Below are 20769 nucleotides of genomic sequence, written 5' to 3'. Positions count from 1 at the left end.
ATGGCATGATGCTTAAGCACAGAGAAAACTTTACCTTTACAGAGCTCTGGGAAGTACTGCAACAATCTCCTCTTAAAAGTATGATTAATTTCGTACAACTGTTCTTTCACTCTCTGACCACTACTGTTTACTCTCTCTCTGATCAATACCAAATGAATAATAAAATACAGTACAAATTTCTGCTTTGTAATATATTTTTCTGTTTTTGACCACAAGATAAATCACATATACTGACTGATGTCCGTTTCCACATTATAAAGTACTACTTTCACTGAGAGAAAAAATACATGATGCCAAAATGATTATAGTGAAGAATGAGTCTGTGAACTGTGAGAAGGTAGCCTGGCCTATTTTGAGACAGAATTCGCATAATGAGACATAACTCTTATGCTCTCTAAATTCCTCTGAAAGATGTACTTAAAGTTTACCTGCTTGATGTTGAGTCTTTCAATCGTGGAAGCAACAGATTTGTCAGCAGAAAATGACCCAGGTGATTAACACCAAAATTAATTTCATAGCCATCTTTGGTCTTTCTATGCTGACAGACAGGTACAGACACTCCTGCATTATTGATTAATACATTAATATTAGGGAAATCCCTGAGAACTTCTTTAGCAAATCTTCTTACAGACTCCAGTGACTCCAGATCAAGAAGCATGGGAATCTGAAAAGAAACGAGTAAACTGATTGATCAAACTGAACTATGTTTGCAGAAACAATGTTGTATGGACCAAGCTTAGCAGTGGAGTTGTACTGTAGAGGGTTCAAATTGCAAGCAGCATTATGAATGTCACCTCTGATTTGTTTATACTAATAGGAGTTTACTTTGGAAAAGTCATTAGCCCATTACTAACTGGGAACACTAAAATCCCCCAAAACAGCAACATAACATAACTGAGGGTTCAAAATATCCTCCAAATAATTCAAATCTTGTTTAATCGTCTTGGTATCAGTATTAGGCAAAGAACAGTGATTACCAATAAGTAAACTGAGTAGTTAAGGACAAAAATTTAAATCCATATATATTTATTCTAAAGTTCAAGGCTGAATCTATGTTTGAGCCTGGCAACAGACTGGTGAACGGCAATAAGAGTTTCATCGCCGCAAGACACCAGTACAATTAGAACAATCCCTATCAGCACGAGAAACTGAGTACACACTGGGAAAGACATGATTACAAACAGAATTGTTCAGCCATGTCTTTGTAATGCAAATAATTATGTAATGTTGATCATGGACACAGTTATAAAATTAGAACACCCTGGTATTAAGACTCATAATATTCTAATACAAAATATCAATCCTACCAAAAGCACTTTTACCATACATGGCAGGATGATCCACATTTCCGGGAAAACTGAAGCCTCACATACTGAATGAATAAGTGAAGCACTTGGGCCATGTACCTCTTTAGTACCAGCAGGACTGACTGTTAAGAGTTGATGGGCCTTGATGTAGCAACAGATTTGGTTTCATCTTCGATGCGTTTAACAGGAGTACTCAAGGAGTACACCCAATCAGGCATAAGTATGCCACAAAAGAGAGTGATACAACAACCAGTAGGCCAAAGATCAAGAATGAGCAGCCTCACCACAACTTCTGGTATATTCTGATAAGGGGCCCCTTTAGTTGTGTAATCAACTTCTGTGTTTGCCTATGGACTGACTCTGGAGGACAATGATCCCTGAGACTCGTCTCCTGGTTTCCAAGGATGACGATCAACCTTTTCTTGTAATGTATTAATTTGCAACTTAAGAATGGCATTGCTATTTTTAAGATAAGCGACATCCTCACTAAGTTTATGAACTGCATCCAAAAAAGTATTCATGAGGTTCACTGTGCAGACCCCGTTAAGACAGACTGTATCCAAGTGGACACTAAGCACCTCATATTTATCACTGTCAAATATCAGAGAAAACTAATGCCCTTTCTGACAAGACAGGTGGCATCCTTGTATGTGGTGAATCCACCATTGGCTCAGAAGGCATACAGAATATCTATAAACTGGGAGACAAATCAAACTGAAACAGAGGCACAAGCCCCAGAACACCCAATGAATTTCTATTTACCATAAAATGTCTGTGAACACAGCAACCAAATATCCCAGCTCACAACCATTCTAGGTGCTGAACTCACAAGACTAGGCTATCACAACATAAGCACAGCCTAAACATGGCACACCACCCCAGAGTAGTAATGCACTGATTATAATGATAATATAAAACAATTAACTCCTATTAAATTTCTTATTTATTTACATGCTTACTCAACAGCCTAATGGAAGTCTCACTATAAAGTTTAATTATGAGCAACAGTTTTGGTTGTAAAGTCAATACCCCTTCAAACAGCATAAGTGCACCTAGTAGCACAGCTTTTAACTGAAGAGAGGACAATTAAAAAAACTTGCATATGCAAAGCAGGGACTGAAGAACCAACAGTTTCCTAAGGAGGAGTGTCTGCTCAAGTAAAAACTGAAGAGCAGATTATAATACTAAAAAACAAGATTTATGTAGTAATTAGCATTTTTCTGTCACCGCACAGTTTGCAGTTTAATTCAGTCGTAATAAAACTGTGGCTCTTATTCTGAAGCTTGCGTATGATTTATTAGTACAAGTTGGACATACTAGCAATTATTATTCTCACAACATTTCAGAGTACTAACTGGCCAAGCACAATGGCAAAAATAAAATGATCCTAAATATTATAAAAATTTATTATAGATTCTGACAAAATTGATCTGAAAACATTATTTTGGAGTCTCACATACCTCTACAAAACCTCTTATTAGCTTCACAATTAGAATTTTGAACTACCGTATTTAATACATACGCAATAAAAAAAATAACTCGACGCCGTCATATCTTTCAGATTAGTTTACGTGTTGTCTACTTGGCTCTCTCCGTATTGTTAAACATCACAGATTGGATTATTATCCAACATACCATTCTTTTTTGGGTTAAAACACATACGTATACTGCACATTAAGGTGTTCCCGGTACCATTTGTGCCACTAAGTACTGATCTCAATTTTGTATTTCGTATTCAGGCAACTAATTGACTGGGTCGACAGTAAAACACCGGCTGAAATACAAACTCACTAATTCTCCAGAAGAAACATCACGCCGAATTTCTTCGATCGCATTCTTCGCATTTTTCAAATCACGGCATGCCATTATAACACGCGCCTTCCTACGTGCTAATTCACGCACGGTTTCCTTTCCAATTCCTGAATTGGCACCTGTGACGATGAAAACCTTCCCATTTAGTGAAGATTTGCTCTTGCAGTATCCCCATTGATATTCGCGAAATTTACGCACTAATCCAACTGCGAACAGAAAAGGAATAATAACATAAACCAAACCCGGCATTCCTAACCCCATTCTAGTACCTACTACCACCACAACCACCCACTTTTCTTGCTTAGTTGTTCAACGACCGCTGCAAACAGCCTCAGAGTCAACGATTAGCCAGTGTATTCCTGCATAGCCAACTTTCGAATCGCAAAAATTGCTCATTTCAAAATTAGAGACAACGCATTTGAAAACGTTCAATTAGTTTGCAGTGGTCATTATTCATTAGTGGCATGCTATTAATTCTACCGCTTCAATCGCAATACATATTATCGCTTCTCCTATTTGTTGTTTACAACAAAGATAAATTCAAATTAAATTCTGATGTCTATAACATGAATACTAGACAAAAATATAACTTCCACCTACCCTCATCAACTTTATCAGTATATCAAAAAGGAGTCTACTTTACTGGCATAAAAGTGTTCAACAATCTGCCACAAAGTATTAAAAACTTGGGCAATGATACTAAAAAGTTTAAATCAGAGTTAAAGAATTATCTACATGCTCATTCCTTCTGCTCTTTAGATGAATACTTCAATGTAAATAGAGAATGATGTAAAATTAAGTTATATTATTTTTTAAGCTAAAATTGCCTGTACTTATGTATGTAACCTTTTGACTTGTTCTGTATCCAAAGGTACTAACCTGCTTAGGATTTACAGAATGTAAATAAATTCAATTCAATTCAAAGACATGACATTTAGGAAGGCAGGTGTCACTTGTAACTTCACACAAAAATTGACAGTTTCTTCAAACCTGCATTACGTTCAAAAACAACTATAACTTCGGAGTGTTCTATCAATGAATAAATATACTGTCATTGTGTAGTTCTTAAGGAAAGTCTCCAAAGTGATATGTTTTATTTATTTTCATCAGCACTATTTATGTCATTAAATTTTCCATTTATTTGTGATCAAAGTTTTTTGTCTTTCAGGGCTACAGTTTGCTTTACTAATCCACATTATTGCTTAATCTGGGTGACCTCACCCCCCCTAATTAATATGGATTAGCGAGAGTTTACTGTATTTTCATCACACTCTCTTAAATTCTCAATTAACCTCATTTTTGGGTATGCATGTGTGTGTGTGTGTGTGTGTGTGTGTAAAAATGTCGCTCCTTTGGTCCCTTCTTCTCCTTAGTATTGCATATCCATTGCTTTGATTTTGCTTCTGTTTCGCTTTGTTATGCTCATACTTTGGAATTGCACATTAATATTAGTTTAAAGAATACTTCAAGGATGGTTGTTTTGTAGCATTTTGGAATCTGTCTGTTCCATACTATTCCTTTTATAATTTGATAAAATTTAAAACTGTTTTATTCTTCATGTGGTCTGTCCTATTTAGTTAATCCCATGTCTATGCCATGTTGCCATGTTACCATGTGCAATTAAAGCCACATTTCAGGTTTATTTTAGTAACATCGGATTTTGGGGCTAAAGTGAGGAAATCTTAAATTGAGATGTATTAAATATGGATTCCACTGTGCTGTTGGTACATCGGGAAATAATTTGAATTTCCTGCCTAGTATCCAGTGTTGTCTTAATACATAAAAGTCTTGAAACTTTGCGTACAAATGAAGCTGGCAACATTGAGGCCTCGAACTTCCTAACTATTTTTGTCTTACAGTGCCTCAGTAAATAAGCAGTTTATAAAAGAAGATTACACAGTACATTAAGTGTTGCACACTAACAACTAACTAATTAACATTATAGCAGCCATATTCAGAGGTTTGGTACTGCTAAAACAAAATTATATATTGCAACATGTATAGCTAGGCAATGGCATGATAAACATCTCCTCGTGTAAGCGCCCTCAACAATAGGATGAATGTTCATAGCTCCTTGCTAGGCGACAGCATGCCAATGGACTGGCCAGGTAGCTATCATGTGACTGGCTTTGTACAGGGTCCATGCTGCGACCGTTGCCATGCAATCATTCAGTAAACACGTTTCAACAATATCAGCTGTGTTTTATGTGTGGTCCATGCAGGGGCTATATAATGACAGTTACAAATACAACAAGTTCAGTTCTTAAGTGACAGTGACAAAGTTGCGAGTACAAGGATGAGAATGGAGTGTGTGATTTGAAGACCTTAATTAGGTGTAATATTTGGAATGTGTGACTCAGTAAGACTCTTCTAGTTTCTGCGTTGAGATCCATTGCCAGGAGACAACTAGTGAAGACGGAGAATCTTCGTGTGTGTGTGTGTGTGTGTGCGACGATGAAATGGAAAGTAAATCAGCGATAGCACTGTATTTACTGCATTTAAGTGTGATTAAGAGGGTTGTAACCAAAGTGCCAATAAATCCAACCATCCAAACTAGAACCCATCATTTTGTCTAAGGCACACACTATCTTCGCTTGCTCAGAAGCCAGGATCGTGGGTTCAAATCCCACTCAGGGCATGGATGTTTGGTGTTTGTGTATGTGCATTTTCTGTGTTTGTGTACAGGTGGAGGCCTTGCGACAAGCTGATCACACGCCCAAGGAGTTTTAACCAAATGTCTTAAAATCTAGTAAACCGAAGTGAAACACAGAGGTAGGCCAAGGTCGAAATTGGGGCTGTAGCGCTAAAGGAAAAAAATTATGAAGCAATGTGACTTTGACAGACCATCTACCTGTGTGGAGGTGGGGTTGAATACCTCCACCGTGACCATGTGAGTCTAGGATGCAACAAAAAGGGAAGTCTCAAATCTGAGACAGTAAAATATGGTCACAAGTCCCAAGGGACTCAGACCCGAGAAAGACTGTGCTGGCAAGGGCCAGCAGCATATACAAAAAACAGACCTGTCCTCTCATCAGAGAGGGCACCCCACAGAAACAACACTGTAACTGTCAAACAGTAATAAATATCTGGTCATGAGCCCCAGATGGGGTTCAACACCAAGGCTTACTGACTGACTGACCAACTGACCGTCAGTCTCAATGTGACTTTGACTTTGCAGACCATCACCCATGTGGAGGCAGGGTCGAATATCTCTACCATGACCCTGCGAGTTCTCTCTTTTCTTCTGGCTATCCCACCAATATCCTGTATACATTCCGCTTCTCCCCATGTGTGGTACACGCCCTGCCTATCTGACCCACCTTGAATTGATTTTTCTAATCATACTTGGCGAAGAGTCCCATTTCTGACGCTCTATATTATGCAGTTTTCACTGAAAGGCTTCCAATACTAAGTAACTAAACATCTTGCATTTGAGCTACTCATGGTGAGCAGTATGAAGAATAATATCTTCTGAGATATGACGTCATGTAGTTTGGTAGAAGTTCACCAACATTTCAGAGAGTCATAGTAACTCTAGCTTCAGCGTCAATAAGCAAGCCAAGCAAGAATTCAGAATGAGCTAACTGTTGTTATGTTTAGTCACCACAATAGTCTGTATTATTACACCTATATACAACTATATTACAGCATATTTCAAACCTTCCTGGCCATCATCAGGTAATATATTTTACATTTAACTTTTTACTTTACTGCTATTTCTCCCTACACTGGCCTACGTATTATTTACGGGAGAGCATCAGTGTGTTTCATAAAAACTTCAGTAAACACATTTCTAAAACTTCACCCAACTTTGATTAGATTCTATTCTGAAAAATATTTTAATCCCTCACCCTGCAACTGGATAAACAACTCATGTTATACACCCTAAGCCTGGCAACTGTTCATTACATGTATTTACAATGGAGATTTCTTAATATAATTTGTATGAGATCAATAATAATTGAATGTGGCAAGTTATACAGCAGGTGTCATGAAAAGGAAAATCCTTAGAAACAATTTTGGATATTTACCAGTATTATTTGGGTTGGTATGTCCATCAATGAATGAAATTTGGTCAAAATTGTCAGAATGATGAATGGGAGGATAAATGCATGTATGAATACACAGATGTATAATTAGTTATGTTATGTTCTGAAACAGAAATAAGTATTATATTTTTAATTCAATGCAATGGAATAACATATGTAGAAATTAAAGATATTAATATTTCACAATTACTCATGCAATGTAATATAAATTATTATTGTTGCTGTTGTCATCAGCAGCAGCAGCACCACCACAACTGTTGTTAGGAATTTTGTATAAGAACAGGAATGGTTTTTTTTTTGTATTATAATTTGTATGATTTGATTGATGTAGGTGATTGTTTCTGTAAGACTTATGTAATTTTGCATGAACATTGTAAAATGGACTATTTCCATATCCTGGGTTGTACCTGTACAAGGATACATGGAAAATGCATGAATAAATATCTTATATATTACTCTATAAGCATTTAGAAATAGATAAAATCTGTATGAGTGAAATACACCATAAAAAATGGCATGAGTGTCACAAAAATGAGTATATAATTATATTCAAATGTTCAAATAAATAAATAAGTAAATACAAAAACAGACATAATTATAAAGTTAGAATATATATGAGAGCAACACTCATCAAAGTAATCCCACAAGACAAAGCTATGCTATAACCTGTCTGAAGCACAATAGATCACCGCAGGTCGCGGTGCAAGGGGCGAGAAGGCCCACCCCTTATACAGTCATTCATTCATTCAACCTGCTTTGCTGGACAAGGCTTCTTAAACGTGCTTAGCATACAACTAAACATAAAGCAATTTAACTTAATGAATAATTTAAATTAGAAAGTTTGATGTGACACCTATTCAAACATTTTTGAATGTTTACATTAACATAATCAAACACTGCCATTCGATAAGTACATGAACCAACACTTCTTTAGAGGTATAGAGATTCAAGTCAATTCCTTATTACTTGTGACTATGTATCAAGTCGACAGCTACAAGGTCAATTACAGAAAAAAAATACTACATCTCTACAATTAGACTCCTATCGCACAATGCAAATATCATGTTTCTGGACATTATCCATCTTCCTGCTCTTATTTAGAACACAATCTGGATTCTGCATCTCTCTTCAGGTAAAACATACTCAGACCAACTGATACTGCTAGTCCCTATCTCCAGACACCTGCACCAACACAAGGTAGGGTATACAACCAAGTATAACACAAACCATCTGCGAGAGTTAAGATAAATTGTTACAAATTTAAAGAAAATTCCACATGTATGAGGCCTAGCACCACAGTACTATCAGTACCATCAGTACAAGTCATCACTGGAGAGATAAATTGTCTGTTTGGTACCAACATAAAAAACACTAATTTTCTCACATAACCTATACAAGACAGAGTTGTAGTTTCTTTACTTCTGCTGTGATAACAGGAGTCTACATGGGAGCAATGTCCAAGCTGTGTTGACTGATCAGATGGTCTATCAGAGACATGTGGGCAGATTCCTTGTATTTCTTGCATGTGGATGTTTGGTTCAATCTGCAAGACTTTCGCTTCTTTCCAACATATTTTGTGTCCATCTTGCAGATTACTCAACCCAGCTTGGACATCTCTCCCATCTGGACTCCTGTTATCACAGCAGAAATAAAAAAAAGTATAACTCCAGCCAGTGTAGATCAAGTGGCAACATTTGTGTTTTCTATGTTGGTGCCATACAGAGAATTTCTCTCTCCAGTGATGACTACTATTCTGATAGCACTCTGCTGTTAGGTCTCATACATGTGGAGTCTTTTTTTATGTTTCAATGTTTTGTCTCAACTCTTGCAGATTGTTTGTTCTGTGCTTGGTTTTTGTACCCTATCTTGTTGCAGGTATCTGGAGATAGGGACTAGCTCTATCAACTGGGCTCAACTGAGTAGGTTTTACATGAAGATAGAGATAGAATCCAGTCTCCGAAACGTCATATTTTAAATATGAGCAGAACGGTGTCTTAAATGGAGACAGAGTGATGGATAATGCCCAGGAACATAATCTTTGTAAAAATGTACTATAGTCACAAGCTTTATGATCCTGTCACACAAATTTAAACATTTATTTCTTCATCCATAAGTTATTGAATTCCAGTGACAAGATTAAAGCTGTTTTCTTCTAGGTTATGACACCATGTAATCTTGTATTTCTACACTGAAGATAGGGACAACAGGTTCCTCCTGCTGGTAACCACATATAAGATTACAGGTTGTCATAAACCTACAAGACTACAAAGTAAGTTTTCACTGCTGCAAAATCCCCGTGTCTCATCAATGCAGCTTTTGTCTTTGGAATGAGCTGAAATTTTTATGCAACCTCCATGGATTTGAGCCAAAAAATGATGGAAAAAAGAGAGAAATTTAATTTCTAATTCCATCACTGGTTGTGACTTATATGTTGACTTAACAGTAACTACTTTAAAGAAATGTTAAACATGAAGAGTACTTACCATCTTCTGGGATATAATGCTGTGTAGTCCACTGAATGTCAACCGACATTTTGGAAGAACATATCGCTTCCATCTTCAGGGTTGAATAAGCTGAGCAACATGCTGGTATCTTGCTTGGCTTATTTGACCCTGAAGATGGAAGCGATGTGTTCCTCCGAAATGTCAGTTGACTTTCAGAGGACTACACAGCATTATATCCCATCACTGTGAGAACCTCAAATCCTACACAATGATAAACATGATTTATCATTCAGAGAAAACAGTATCTATAAAAGTAGAATTCACTGATAGTCTTTCAAATGTCAATTGATACAAAAAGAAACCTTCATATTATAACATATAGTCAGTTAACATATGACTACATAATTAAGACAACAATAATCTTTCAGTGCATAACTTTCTAGAATGACAGTTATTGGTCCGCTTAGGTAGTGACATAATCACACAATTTTAATAGCAACACACAAACTATGTAGGTTACTAAAGTTTTCTGTTAACATGACAAGTATATTACTTGACTACACAATGTATTGATCCATAATAAAAATAACCTAATGTCTGTAACAGGTATATTGTCTTTTATTTGCCAACTGATGCAGACTTTGCTGGGGTACACAATACAAGAGATCCTCCAAAATGTTTTCATGTGTTGAAGTAGTGATGTAAGAACATTATGTTGATAACAGGTATGCAAATAATTTGTCTAGTTGACAGATTTATCAACAATCTATAACCTCATTCATAATCATCTCCAGGCCTTCAATGCTGCAGGCATATTGTGCTCATTTCTTAATCAAAGCATTTATACCTGCCAGAAATCGTCCCACCACCAAGTTTCTGGAACAGACAGGTACTCTCTCACCTCTACATTCGCTCTTTCCTGTAACAGCATAAGTCGCCTGATTTCTGACTTGAGACGAAGTGCTTCCATCTGGAGAGTGTGCACCTCTTTGCAGGAAGCAGCTTTTTGTTCCTAAACACACACAACACATACATCCTGCAACTCAAATCAAAATGGCAGAACATGGAGTTCTAAGTAGAACTCATAAAAGCTAGTTTATGACTTCACAGACTTTCATCAAGGTTAGTCTTAGATTTTGCTGGTGTAATTCAGGTTGAGCTTTTGTGTGCTCTAATTTTTAACATTCATTTTCAATTTAACTTATGTTCAAGCCATGCTCATAAAGAAACAAGGTGTCAATCTGGACATGAACCAATGGCAGGTTCTTGTGAACATCATTTGAACCTACAGGTTACATCAAAGGGGGACCTTTCTTGACTAGCTGTATGACTACTAGCTTCTCAAGAAGGATGTGACTACATGGAGTTATTTAGTTTCAGCCATACAGATCTTATGTTGTTAATGTTGTACATTATTTATATAATATTACGTCCAACAATAAAGTTCAATTTAGCTCATGAGTTAGTGGACTGAACTTGAGAAGGTGGTCACAGCATTCAGTCATACTGCAGTCAATACATATTTCTTGCATGCAAATATATATATGTGTGTTATATTGTTATCATTGTTAGTGCCACTGCCACTGCTGCCACCACCACCACAATCAATATCATTTCTTTGTGACAAGAGCTAATTAATTAGTTTACATATTCTGACTACAATACATCTACCAGATATAACTTCAAAGTTTCATGCCATTTGTCATGTTGGTAAGTGCTGACTTATAAACAAAAGTGCATGTTCCTAGTTCCAAAGTTTCATTACTGTCACTGTCAAATTAAAAGCTAAATGAAAACTTATGCATACTTGCTATGTCACTGTTTCACCTTCTACAAAAAAATACATCAATAAAAGTTGCATATTTTTCAATGCTCTACATACTTTAAGATCTTACATAAAGTGGCACTAGTGATAACCTTATTAACTATGTTGTATCTTAGCGTCCTGTTGCACTGATTCATATTCATATGTGCATATATTAACAGTCTTCAAGTGCATACATCCAACGATACAATGCACACAGCCACACGAGTAGAACACATCATAAGACATAATATACACACAACATTAGAAACATAAGAAGAACGAACCCCATGTGGATGATTAATAAGACACACGAATTTTAAAAATATGACATATGACATAATAAGTTTTAACAAATTTTAAATACATAAACTTTATTATTATAAGGACATATACAAATTTAATATTATTTGTAAATGGACATATAAAGGCAAGCAGTGAAATGGTTAATGGATCGATACACCTGAAGATGGCAGCATACAGCCGAAACATGTAGTGTGGAAGTGGTAGATGGGATTGTATGCACTTGAAGACTGTTAATATATACACATTATGAATATGATAACCTTATTATTATTGATTATAGGGAATTAAGAAGTACAATGCTGGACCTCCATGGTATAACACTTCATGCAAACAGGTTAATTTGTTCAAAAGTTGAAAGATGTTACACATACAGCATGGTGATCTCATAAGCCTACTTTATGCCTTAATGAAGGAAAAGAGGCCATAAAAATCAGTGGTTGACTCCACAGGTGTGTTTAGGGTCAAGGGACTAACTCCAAGTCCTCATAAATGTACGAGTACTAGTTGCTCAGATACCCACAAACTATGTTAAAATGATGTACATCATCATCATCCTCACCATCATCATCATCATCACTGGCACGACAGCCCTTTGTGAGCCCTGGCCTTCCTCAGGACTGCTTGCCATTCTTCTCTATTGGATGCTACATTCCTCCAGTTCTTTACACCCAAAATTCTTATGTCCTGCCACACACATTCTTCCCATCTTAACCTTNTGGGTATTAATTGGGATTTCAGGTGTTTCCTAAGGCCATGGAGACATTTATTTGCTGCAAGTACACGCTTTTTTATTTCATCACTGATATCATTTTTACAGTCAACTTCTGATCCAAGGTAAGTGAAACTACATACAACCTCAAATTTATATGAGCCAATTTCAATATATGTAGGTCCATTAGCCCAGTCTTTCTTGGTTACCGGCATGTACTTTGTTTTATTTTGGTTAATTTGTAGATTCATCTTTTTTTGCTGCTTTTTCCAAATTAAAAAAAGCTTCTTTCATAGATTTTTGTGTTCTACCAATTATATCAATATCATCTGCAAATGCCAAAATTTGAACTGACTTGTAGAATATAGTTCCCCTTGTGTTGATGCCTGCATCTCTAACTACCTTCTCTAAAAATGATGCATATAGTATGAAAACTCATGATGTTCTATGACTTCTGGAACATAATGTGGACAAGGCAGCATTCTCAACATCTTGCTACTCCTACTGCCATTATATCTCATTCCCCCTACCCCCATCATAACGATCACAGCTACTGTAACACTGCACAGGAAATAATTTTGCAATCTGTAATGTAACATATGACTAACACAGTAACAGTATGGTAGGGAACTAATTGTTACTGTGCCCCGTTCTTCAGTTTCTGTAGCTAGGCAAGCAGTGTCCTTTGCCCATCTGTCCCAGGATACATATTTCATGTTTAGAATTTTGCTAGTTTGATTTTGGAACGTTCAGTATGTCCGTTACATGATGACAGTTTAACTCACTGATGTGGATGTATCTGTTCAAATGTGCACTTAAACATTAGTGCATACATCTGAGCTGGTATGAAGTATATCAGTACATTTTATAAGTGAACATACGGAATATTTCTGGGTACCCTTTAACAAAAGGTTCCTTCCATATGATGTTGAAAGGAAACAATTCTCCTTATTTTAAACTTTATTTTCATTTATTTATTGCAAAAATGATTAATATAAAATATGTACAACACTCAATTTTTAATCTTGTAGATTTTAAAGGGTTATGATGGTGGTGTATAATGCTTCGGATTACTACATTTCTGGACTTTGTCCAGCATTCTAAAAGACAATGTTCTTGACACTGGATCTGTTCTGCTCCGATCTCAACCACCTGACAATCCAGTAACAGAGGTTAGCTGTTTCTAACAGAACCGGCATAATAGGTGTCTCCCACTTCCTCACCTGAGGATGGAAATACATTCAGTTTCTGATATGGTGGGGGTTTTAGAATACTGGGTGATGGACAAAGTCCAAACACCTGGTAATCCCACGTTTAATAAACCTGTGTCAAGTTTTGGAAACTTGGATTACTTTCTCAAAAAATATTATGGACTTAGATTTGGTCTTTATAATTTGTCTTTGGCTGTCAGTTTATGAGATAAGATTTTTGTGAACAAATGTTTGAAGCATCCTGTGGATAATGTTAAAATTCAACAACTGCCATATTTTTATGCAACAGGTGTGCAAGAATAAACATTTTATGTCTCTTACAATTTGTGTTTTTGCAAGAAGTGCATAAAAGAAACACACAATAGGAACACTGTATCCAACCACATGTTTCAGTTCTAAAACTCCTAAGAATATTATATTACATTTGATAAAAGTCATTAGGTGAATTTTAAGGTCCAATTAGACTTTGTTAGTTTTCTCCATACAAGGACTGTGTAAAGTAAGTGGTACATAAAATAAAATACAGCCCTCACTAAGATTATTCTGATAGCAAGTAAAATATATTATACAATTAAAGCTCTTATCACTAAGTTCTCTTCTTTAGTTCTGTGACTTTCCTAATACCGCTAGCAGTGTTCATTTATCCTTTATTTTAAAATAATTATTTTATGACATAAGAAATATATAAAATAATTATTCCTAATTTTTTCATTACCTCAGATTCTAGCTGTCCCTGCAGTTTGCTGATCTGAGATTGAAGGTTCTGTATCAGTTTATCTTTGGCTTCCAGCCTCTGAACAACAGTTAAGAGATTCAGGTTCATTTCACTCATGTTGTCCTGAAGAGCCTGTACTGTTTCATTCTCCATCTTCAACTACAACAAATTGAATACACTTGGGCATTTATTTCAGTAAATATAAGAAGTACCACTAAACAAATCTGATATTATGGCATGTAAACCCACTGCTAGGCAATGACTGTGAAATAAACAACTATACAATGGCTGTTATTAGGCAGCGGCCTGTAAACAGCAACAGAGAAATGGTATTTCTGTGCAGTCTGTGCCGAGATGTTATAAGCAGAAAGTTATGAGCTGCAGTTAGTGAGATAATCGCTGGGGCTGTGAGCTGTTGCTGTGAGAAGCTGGTAGCTGAGGCCGGAGACAGTTTGGGAACCCAGAGGAAGGGCAAAATTTGATGCTGGAAGCTGCTACCAAGCAATGGCAGTGAATATGTGACTGTGCACATGAATGTGTGTGTGCGCGCGTGTGTGAGTGTGTGCTCTGTGAACTGTGGTTGTGTGGTGTATCATGTATAAAAAAATCCAGTCATCACTCAGAAACCAACATCGTGATAGCCCTGGCTATTTCCATTTCACAGTTCCTGGCAGCCAAAATCTGACAGCCTGTAAAATCTTATGTATTATACATCATGCATATCCTTTTGTATCCGTGAAATTTCAAATTGTATTTTATAACAAAGTCTTTACTAATATATATGTATCAGTATCATGAAATACTCATGGAATTTCTCATGGCCTGAGGGCGCATTTTGGCTTGTACAGGTCCTCCCTGTAAGCTATTTGGAAACAATAAAAATAACAGCTAAAAAGATAACTGATCTTAATTATAATACCTGCTGCTCATAATCTTGTATCTTTTGCTTCAGTAATTCTGTCTCTTTTTCCGAGGTTGCATTCCTTCTTATCATAAAGTCATACTTCTCTTTCAGGTCATCTGCAGCACATTTGCTGGTTGCAATCTGTAAATTGATGTTACGTTACATTATATTGCATTGCATTCCCTGGATCCAAAGTTACCCCAAATTACTGTAGGATGTGGAATATGTCATATAAATACATAAATATGTGTACAGTACAACTGAAGTTTTCACACAAGAAACCCCAAGAAAACACTGTGGCTAGATATGAGGCTATTCAGAAATAAATCTACATAATATATATCAATACTGTAAACTTACACAATCTTTAAATGGATGAGTCACTTTGTAGATCATAAGTGTTCATTAACAGAATATAATGATTGTGTGTTTAAGTATTGTTTCCGTGCTATTCTAAATCATGCTTTTTCGTTCATAAGGCTTCTGAGATCAGATGACAGATTATAGAAGATTTTGATCCCAGCATAATGTATGCTTTCCTGAAAGCATGAGAGGTTAGCAGTTGGTTTACGGAGATAGTGCTTGTGTCTTGCGTTGACACTGTGTACATATTAATTGGTATGAAAATGTTCTTCATTATTTGTAATGAAGTTTATTATTGAAAATATATATTCACATGGAAGAGGTAAGATCTCTGGTCTCTTAAATAGATCTGTACAAGAATTACAGGATTTGGCACCCAGTTTTCTTTTGCAATGTAAATGCCTTTATGCTGTCAAATGAATTACCCCAGACAATTATCTCATACTTCATGCAAGAGTGAAAGTAAGTAAAATAAATTGATTTGAGTGTGTCAGTATTGATAATATGCAACACAGATCTAACTGCACAACATGCTCCACTTAGCTTTGTAACAAACTGATCGATACAGTCTATCCAGTTTAAATGATTATCAATTTCTAATCCAAGGAATTTTGTGTTTACAATTTCTTCTATATATTTATCATTATATCCAATGTATAATGAATATTGTGGTGAGATTTTGTTATAAATTTTATTACATTTGTTTTATCTAGATTTAGGGACAGCTTGATTGCAGAAAACCATTTACTCATTTCAGAGGGAACTTTTTTTAATAGTATGCAGAAATCATCTAAACTTTTACTAGATATTATGACACTAGTGTCATCAACAAGTATTATGTGTATTGACAAGGTGTTTTGTATAGTTCATTTATAAAGATTAAGGAAAGCAAAGGCCCTAAAATTGACCCCTGTGGAATTCCATGCTTTACTGTTCTCCAGTCTGAGTAGGTACTTTGGGTTGAATTTGATAATTTTATTTCAATCTTTTGTTTTTTGTCTGTTAGGTAGGATCTGAACTAAGTTGTTGTTCCTTGAATGCCAAAAAATGTAATTTAGTTAATAAAATTTTGTGATGTACACAGTCACAAGCTTTGGCCAAATCACAGAATATTCCACCAACATGAATTTTCTTATTAATAGATTTTAATACACTGTTTGTTAGCTTTAAGGCTGCATTTTCAGGGGGTATTCCTTTCCTGAAGCCAAACTGTTCTGGGGCTAGTATATTATTAGTCTGTATATAATGACTTTACCTATTGTGCATAACTTTCTCAAGTACTTTAGAGAAAGTAGTTAATAATGAAACTGGCCTGTAGTTTCACATAATAGTTCTGTCCATTTTCTGTATAGTATTTAAATCTTAGGACGATCAGGGAAGATCCCTGTGAATAATGAGTGATTACAAATGTGAGTTAATGGGTGACTGATTAGAGATGCACAAACTTTTAAATTTTTACTTTTATTTTATCATGACCTAATGAGTATTTTGCTTTGAAGGAATGTATTGTACTTTGCATCTCAGTTTCAATGTTTGGAATGGTCTTAATACCAGAGAATTTTCTAGGAAATGTCTCTTTTAAAAATGCAATGGTATCACCTCTCACTTCCTGATGCAAGATTAGGTTTTCAGTAATTTTCAGGAAAAAAGTATTGAAGGCATCAGCAAATTGCTTCTGGGTCCTTTACTTCATCACCATTTACAAGAAGAGATGATATCTATTCAGTCAGATGTAATTTTCCTGTTACATGTTTTATTATATTCCAGGTTGCTTTTACCTGATTATCTGATTTTGCTATAAGCCTACACTAATGTTGCCTTTTATAACTCTGCTCAGAAATTCGCAGTACTTGATCCAATATGCCCTCATGCATGGATTATTACTGCTCCTGCTATATCTATATAAAAGTAAAAAAAAAATAAAGGTATCCCTGTAACAGGTCGTGGAGTCCATAGGGTTGTTAGATGTTGAGGTTCCCACATTTTCTAGACAATCGGTTCACAGATGGTGGCAAGGTTGTCAGCCTTATGTGCTGACCGCCCTTTACTCCCAAGAATATTCCTGGTACTCATTTCTGTTAGAGGCTGAGTTGACCCCAGGGCCATAGTGCGAATGGAAGGATTAGGTAAACTGAAAAAATCCACCTCATTTGGATTTGATCCTGTGACCTTCCGCCTTGTAGCATAGTGCCTCAACCAACTACACTACCACGTGCCCCATATATATAGAAAGAGAGAGAGACTCCTGCAAGATACCTTTATTCCTCTGCATAATCTAGTCATATTTTATTCTACCTACACTTTTATTCTAAATAGGAAAACTACCTTCAAAGACATTTAGAAAAATATATAAAAAAAAGATTTAGATTTACAGTTTGTACATTATTTTTGAGAACTGGATCCCATGTTTCATTTTCTAACAGATGCTGAAATTGTGCAATAGATTCATTTTTTATTTTTTTGGTTCTCTGTTTCAAAAGAATTAAATTTACTTTCTCAGTAATATTATTTGCTGTAAAGAATCAGTGAAATCAGTTGCAATCTATATTCCCTACAGAACGGACAAAATAATTGTAAGATGAGGCACTGGCCAAACAATTAATGTCAAATAATATTACATCTATACCATGGGCCTCAAAGCAGCTTATTACATGTATATAAGTCTAGAATATACCATTATGTCCGCGGGAATATAACAAATTGCAGCAACTGACTTGATGATATGGAATATCATATGAAGAGTTTTTAACCTTATTTTATGCCATAACTTCTGTTCTTATAATAAGTTTATAGTTCATTGTATTTTATAATGTAATAATTATCTAGTATCCAGCTTCACCATTGCAACTGCAGTTCAGCAGTGTGTGTACGAAATGGTAATCATGTGTTTGCCTGATGATGGCTTTAATAGCCGAATGTAGCTAAGCTAATTTTAGCCTTGACCATTGCATTGTTGTCTTGTGACGGACTCTAATAAAGAATTGTATATCATTATCAATAACATATGTTTACCTGCAAATCCTGATCATGATATGTATGAATTAGTTCGCTCATATAAAAAAGCAGATATCTACAGACAGCTAGAGTGTCCAACAGGAGACAACAGATCCCACTGTTTTTTTGTCAGTTTATATGGAACAACTGTACGGGGCTGAAACATGGACACTTAGGGCAGTAGATCAGAAACATCAGGAAAGTTTTGAAATGTGGTGTTGGAGAAGGAAGAAGATCAGTTGGACCGATTATGTGAGAAATGAAGAAGTGTTAATTAGAGTCAGTGAGCAGAGGAATATCCTACATGAAATAAGAAAACGGAAGGCTAATTGGATTGGTCATGTTTACGCAAAAACTGCTTTCTAAAAGAAGTTATTGAAGGAAAGATAGAGGGGCGGGTAGACGTGACAATAAGACGAGGAAGAAGACGTAAGAAGATGCTGGATGACCTTGGGGACAGAAGAGGATACTGTCATTTGAAGGAGAAAGCTCTAGATCGCATTAAGTGGAGGAACTGTTTTGGAAGAGACTGTGGACCTGTCGTGTGACAGATTACTGATGATGATGATGATATGGAGCAACACGAAACACTGGTAGAACTGCAAAAGTATGAGGTAGGGGTGAAAACAAGTAGACTGGGCCTCTCATACTTATGCACAATATTGCATTAAAGCATTCTGCAGATTTTAAAGACGATTAATGAATTACATGAACAATATGACTGAAAGTTACAAAGAAAAGGGAATAAATCATTCACATAACTTCCATGGTCTACAGATTATTTTATGTTTCCAACATATTTCTGCATTTAAGTCAGTAATATGGAAAAGGGAGAATGTTTAATGGCTATTAGGCAGACATGTTTCCTTTTCCAACTAGCTGATTCATTTATTTTAAAAGTATAAGAGACCAATTATGATAGTAATCCTATTTTTTTAGAATCTTTCAAATGTAGAATGACAATGCAGACATTTCTTTTTGGTTATTTTATGACACTATGGTATCTACACTATATAGGATTGAATGTGGATATTATCAACAGGAGAGGGTCAAAGAATACTCATACACTGTGGGAAGTATCTGATGACAGTCATGGTTTGAAGACCTGAACAATATAATTTTTACTTCCGAGGAACATTCAGAAAGAATTAATTTAAATGCATAAAACTACTGTCCCTACATCTGCTTACAGCAACTACAGAAAACCACAAAACATTCATTCAGGACATGAGACTTAAGGTTCCCATGGTGATATAAACTTTATGGTCTTCTGGGATACAGTGTAGTGTAGCTTGGTAGTCATCCACCCTGAAGATTTAGGCAGCAGTTTCCTCCAAAATGTTGATACCCATCTATGAAATTACATAATGTCACATTCCAGAAGATTCTAATCTTGTCTACCACAGTTCAGTGTGTTGACTTATATACATGCAGCTAATCAGTTCACTTGTTGACAATATTACATAAGGACCTGGCTACTCAAGGTGCTCCTTGAATACTGAACAACTTATAAAGCAGGAAATCAATGTGGAATATCACACTGAAAGTGAATATCAATGTCAAAAATAATAATGAAATGAAATCAATTAGGAATATCACATGGAAACAGTAAATCAATGTGGAATATCGCACTACAAGCAGAATTTAGCCCACTATATAATGTTGCAACAGTCAGGGAGAATATTAGTTGTAAAATTATCTAAAATATCTGACTCCAGTTGCCCATAAATAGATGTAAGGTCATCTTATAATTAAACAATACTCTTATAAATTCTAAAATAATCTTATTATTCTCTCATGTCACTGCTACTAATCCTTTAACAAGATTCTTAAATACACAAACTGATTCAATTAACAGTAAAAGCATATAATATGCTAAAATTATGCATGTCTGATGGATTGCTAACCTTCCACTATACTCAAGCAATCCATTAGATTTAGGACGTTTTGGTCTACCAAACATTATTTGAGTCCATTGCATCCATAAATGATTAAAATATAACTAAAATCGGTCAAGTAGTTTTTGAGATAACTGACATTTTGTGTTTGGGCCATTAGAGAGCACACCATTACTTTCTGATTATACCACCTGAGTAGGTTTATCTAGGAACACAGGCTCAACAAATGCCCACAACTTAATCAAAATAATTA

At 35.7% G+C, this 20769-nt stretch overlaps 1 protein-coding gene across 2 annotated transcripts in view; it reads right to left on the bottom strand.

The window, feature by feature from the left end:
- The window catches only part of LOC111870617 (nuclear mitotic apparatus protein 1), a 94144-nt gene that overhangs the window by 5848 nt on the left and 67527 nt on the right, over positions 1-20769 (bottom strand). For both annotated transcript variants that reach the window (XM_033753924.1, XM_033753925.1), the window contains 4 exons: positions 15277-15402; positions 14358-14516; positions 10460-10624; positions 429-664 (listed from right to left, as the gene is read on the bottom strand). In XM_033753924.1, coding sequence (XP_033609815.1) covers positions 429-664; positions 10460-10624; positions 14358-14516; positions 15277-15402 — 686 coding nt within the window. The remainder of the gene's footprint in view (positions 1-428; positions 665-10459; positions 10625-14357; positions 14517-15276; positions 15403-20769) is intronic.

This window comes from Cryptotermes secundus, unplaced genomic scaffold, assembly GCF_002891405.2.
Source record: "Cryptotermes secundus unplaced genomic scaffold, Csec_1.0 scaffold363, whole genome shotgun sequence".
NCBI lineage: Eukaryota > Metazoa > Arthropoda > Insecta > Blattodea > Kalotermitidae > Cryptotermes > Cryptotermes secundus.
Note: the sequence above shows the minus strand (reverse complement) of the source record. Positions and strands in the feature narration are given on the sequence as shown.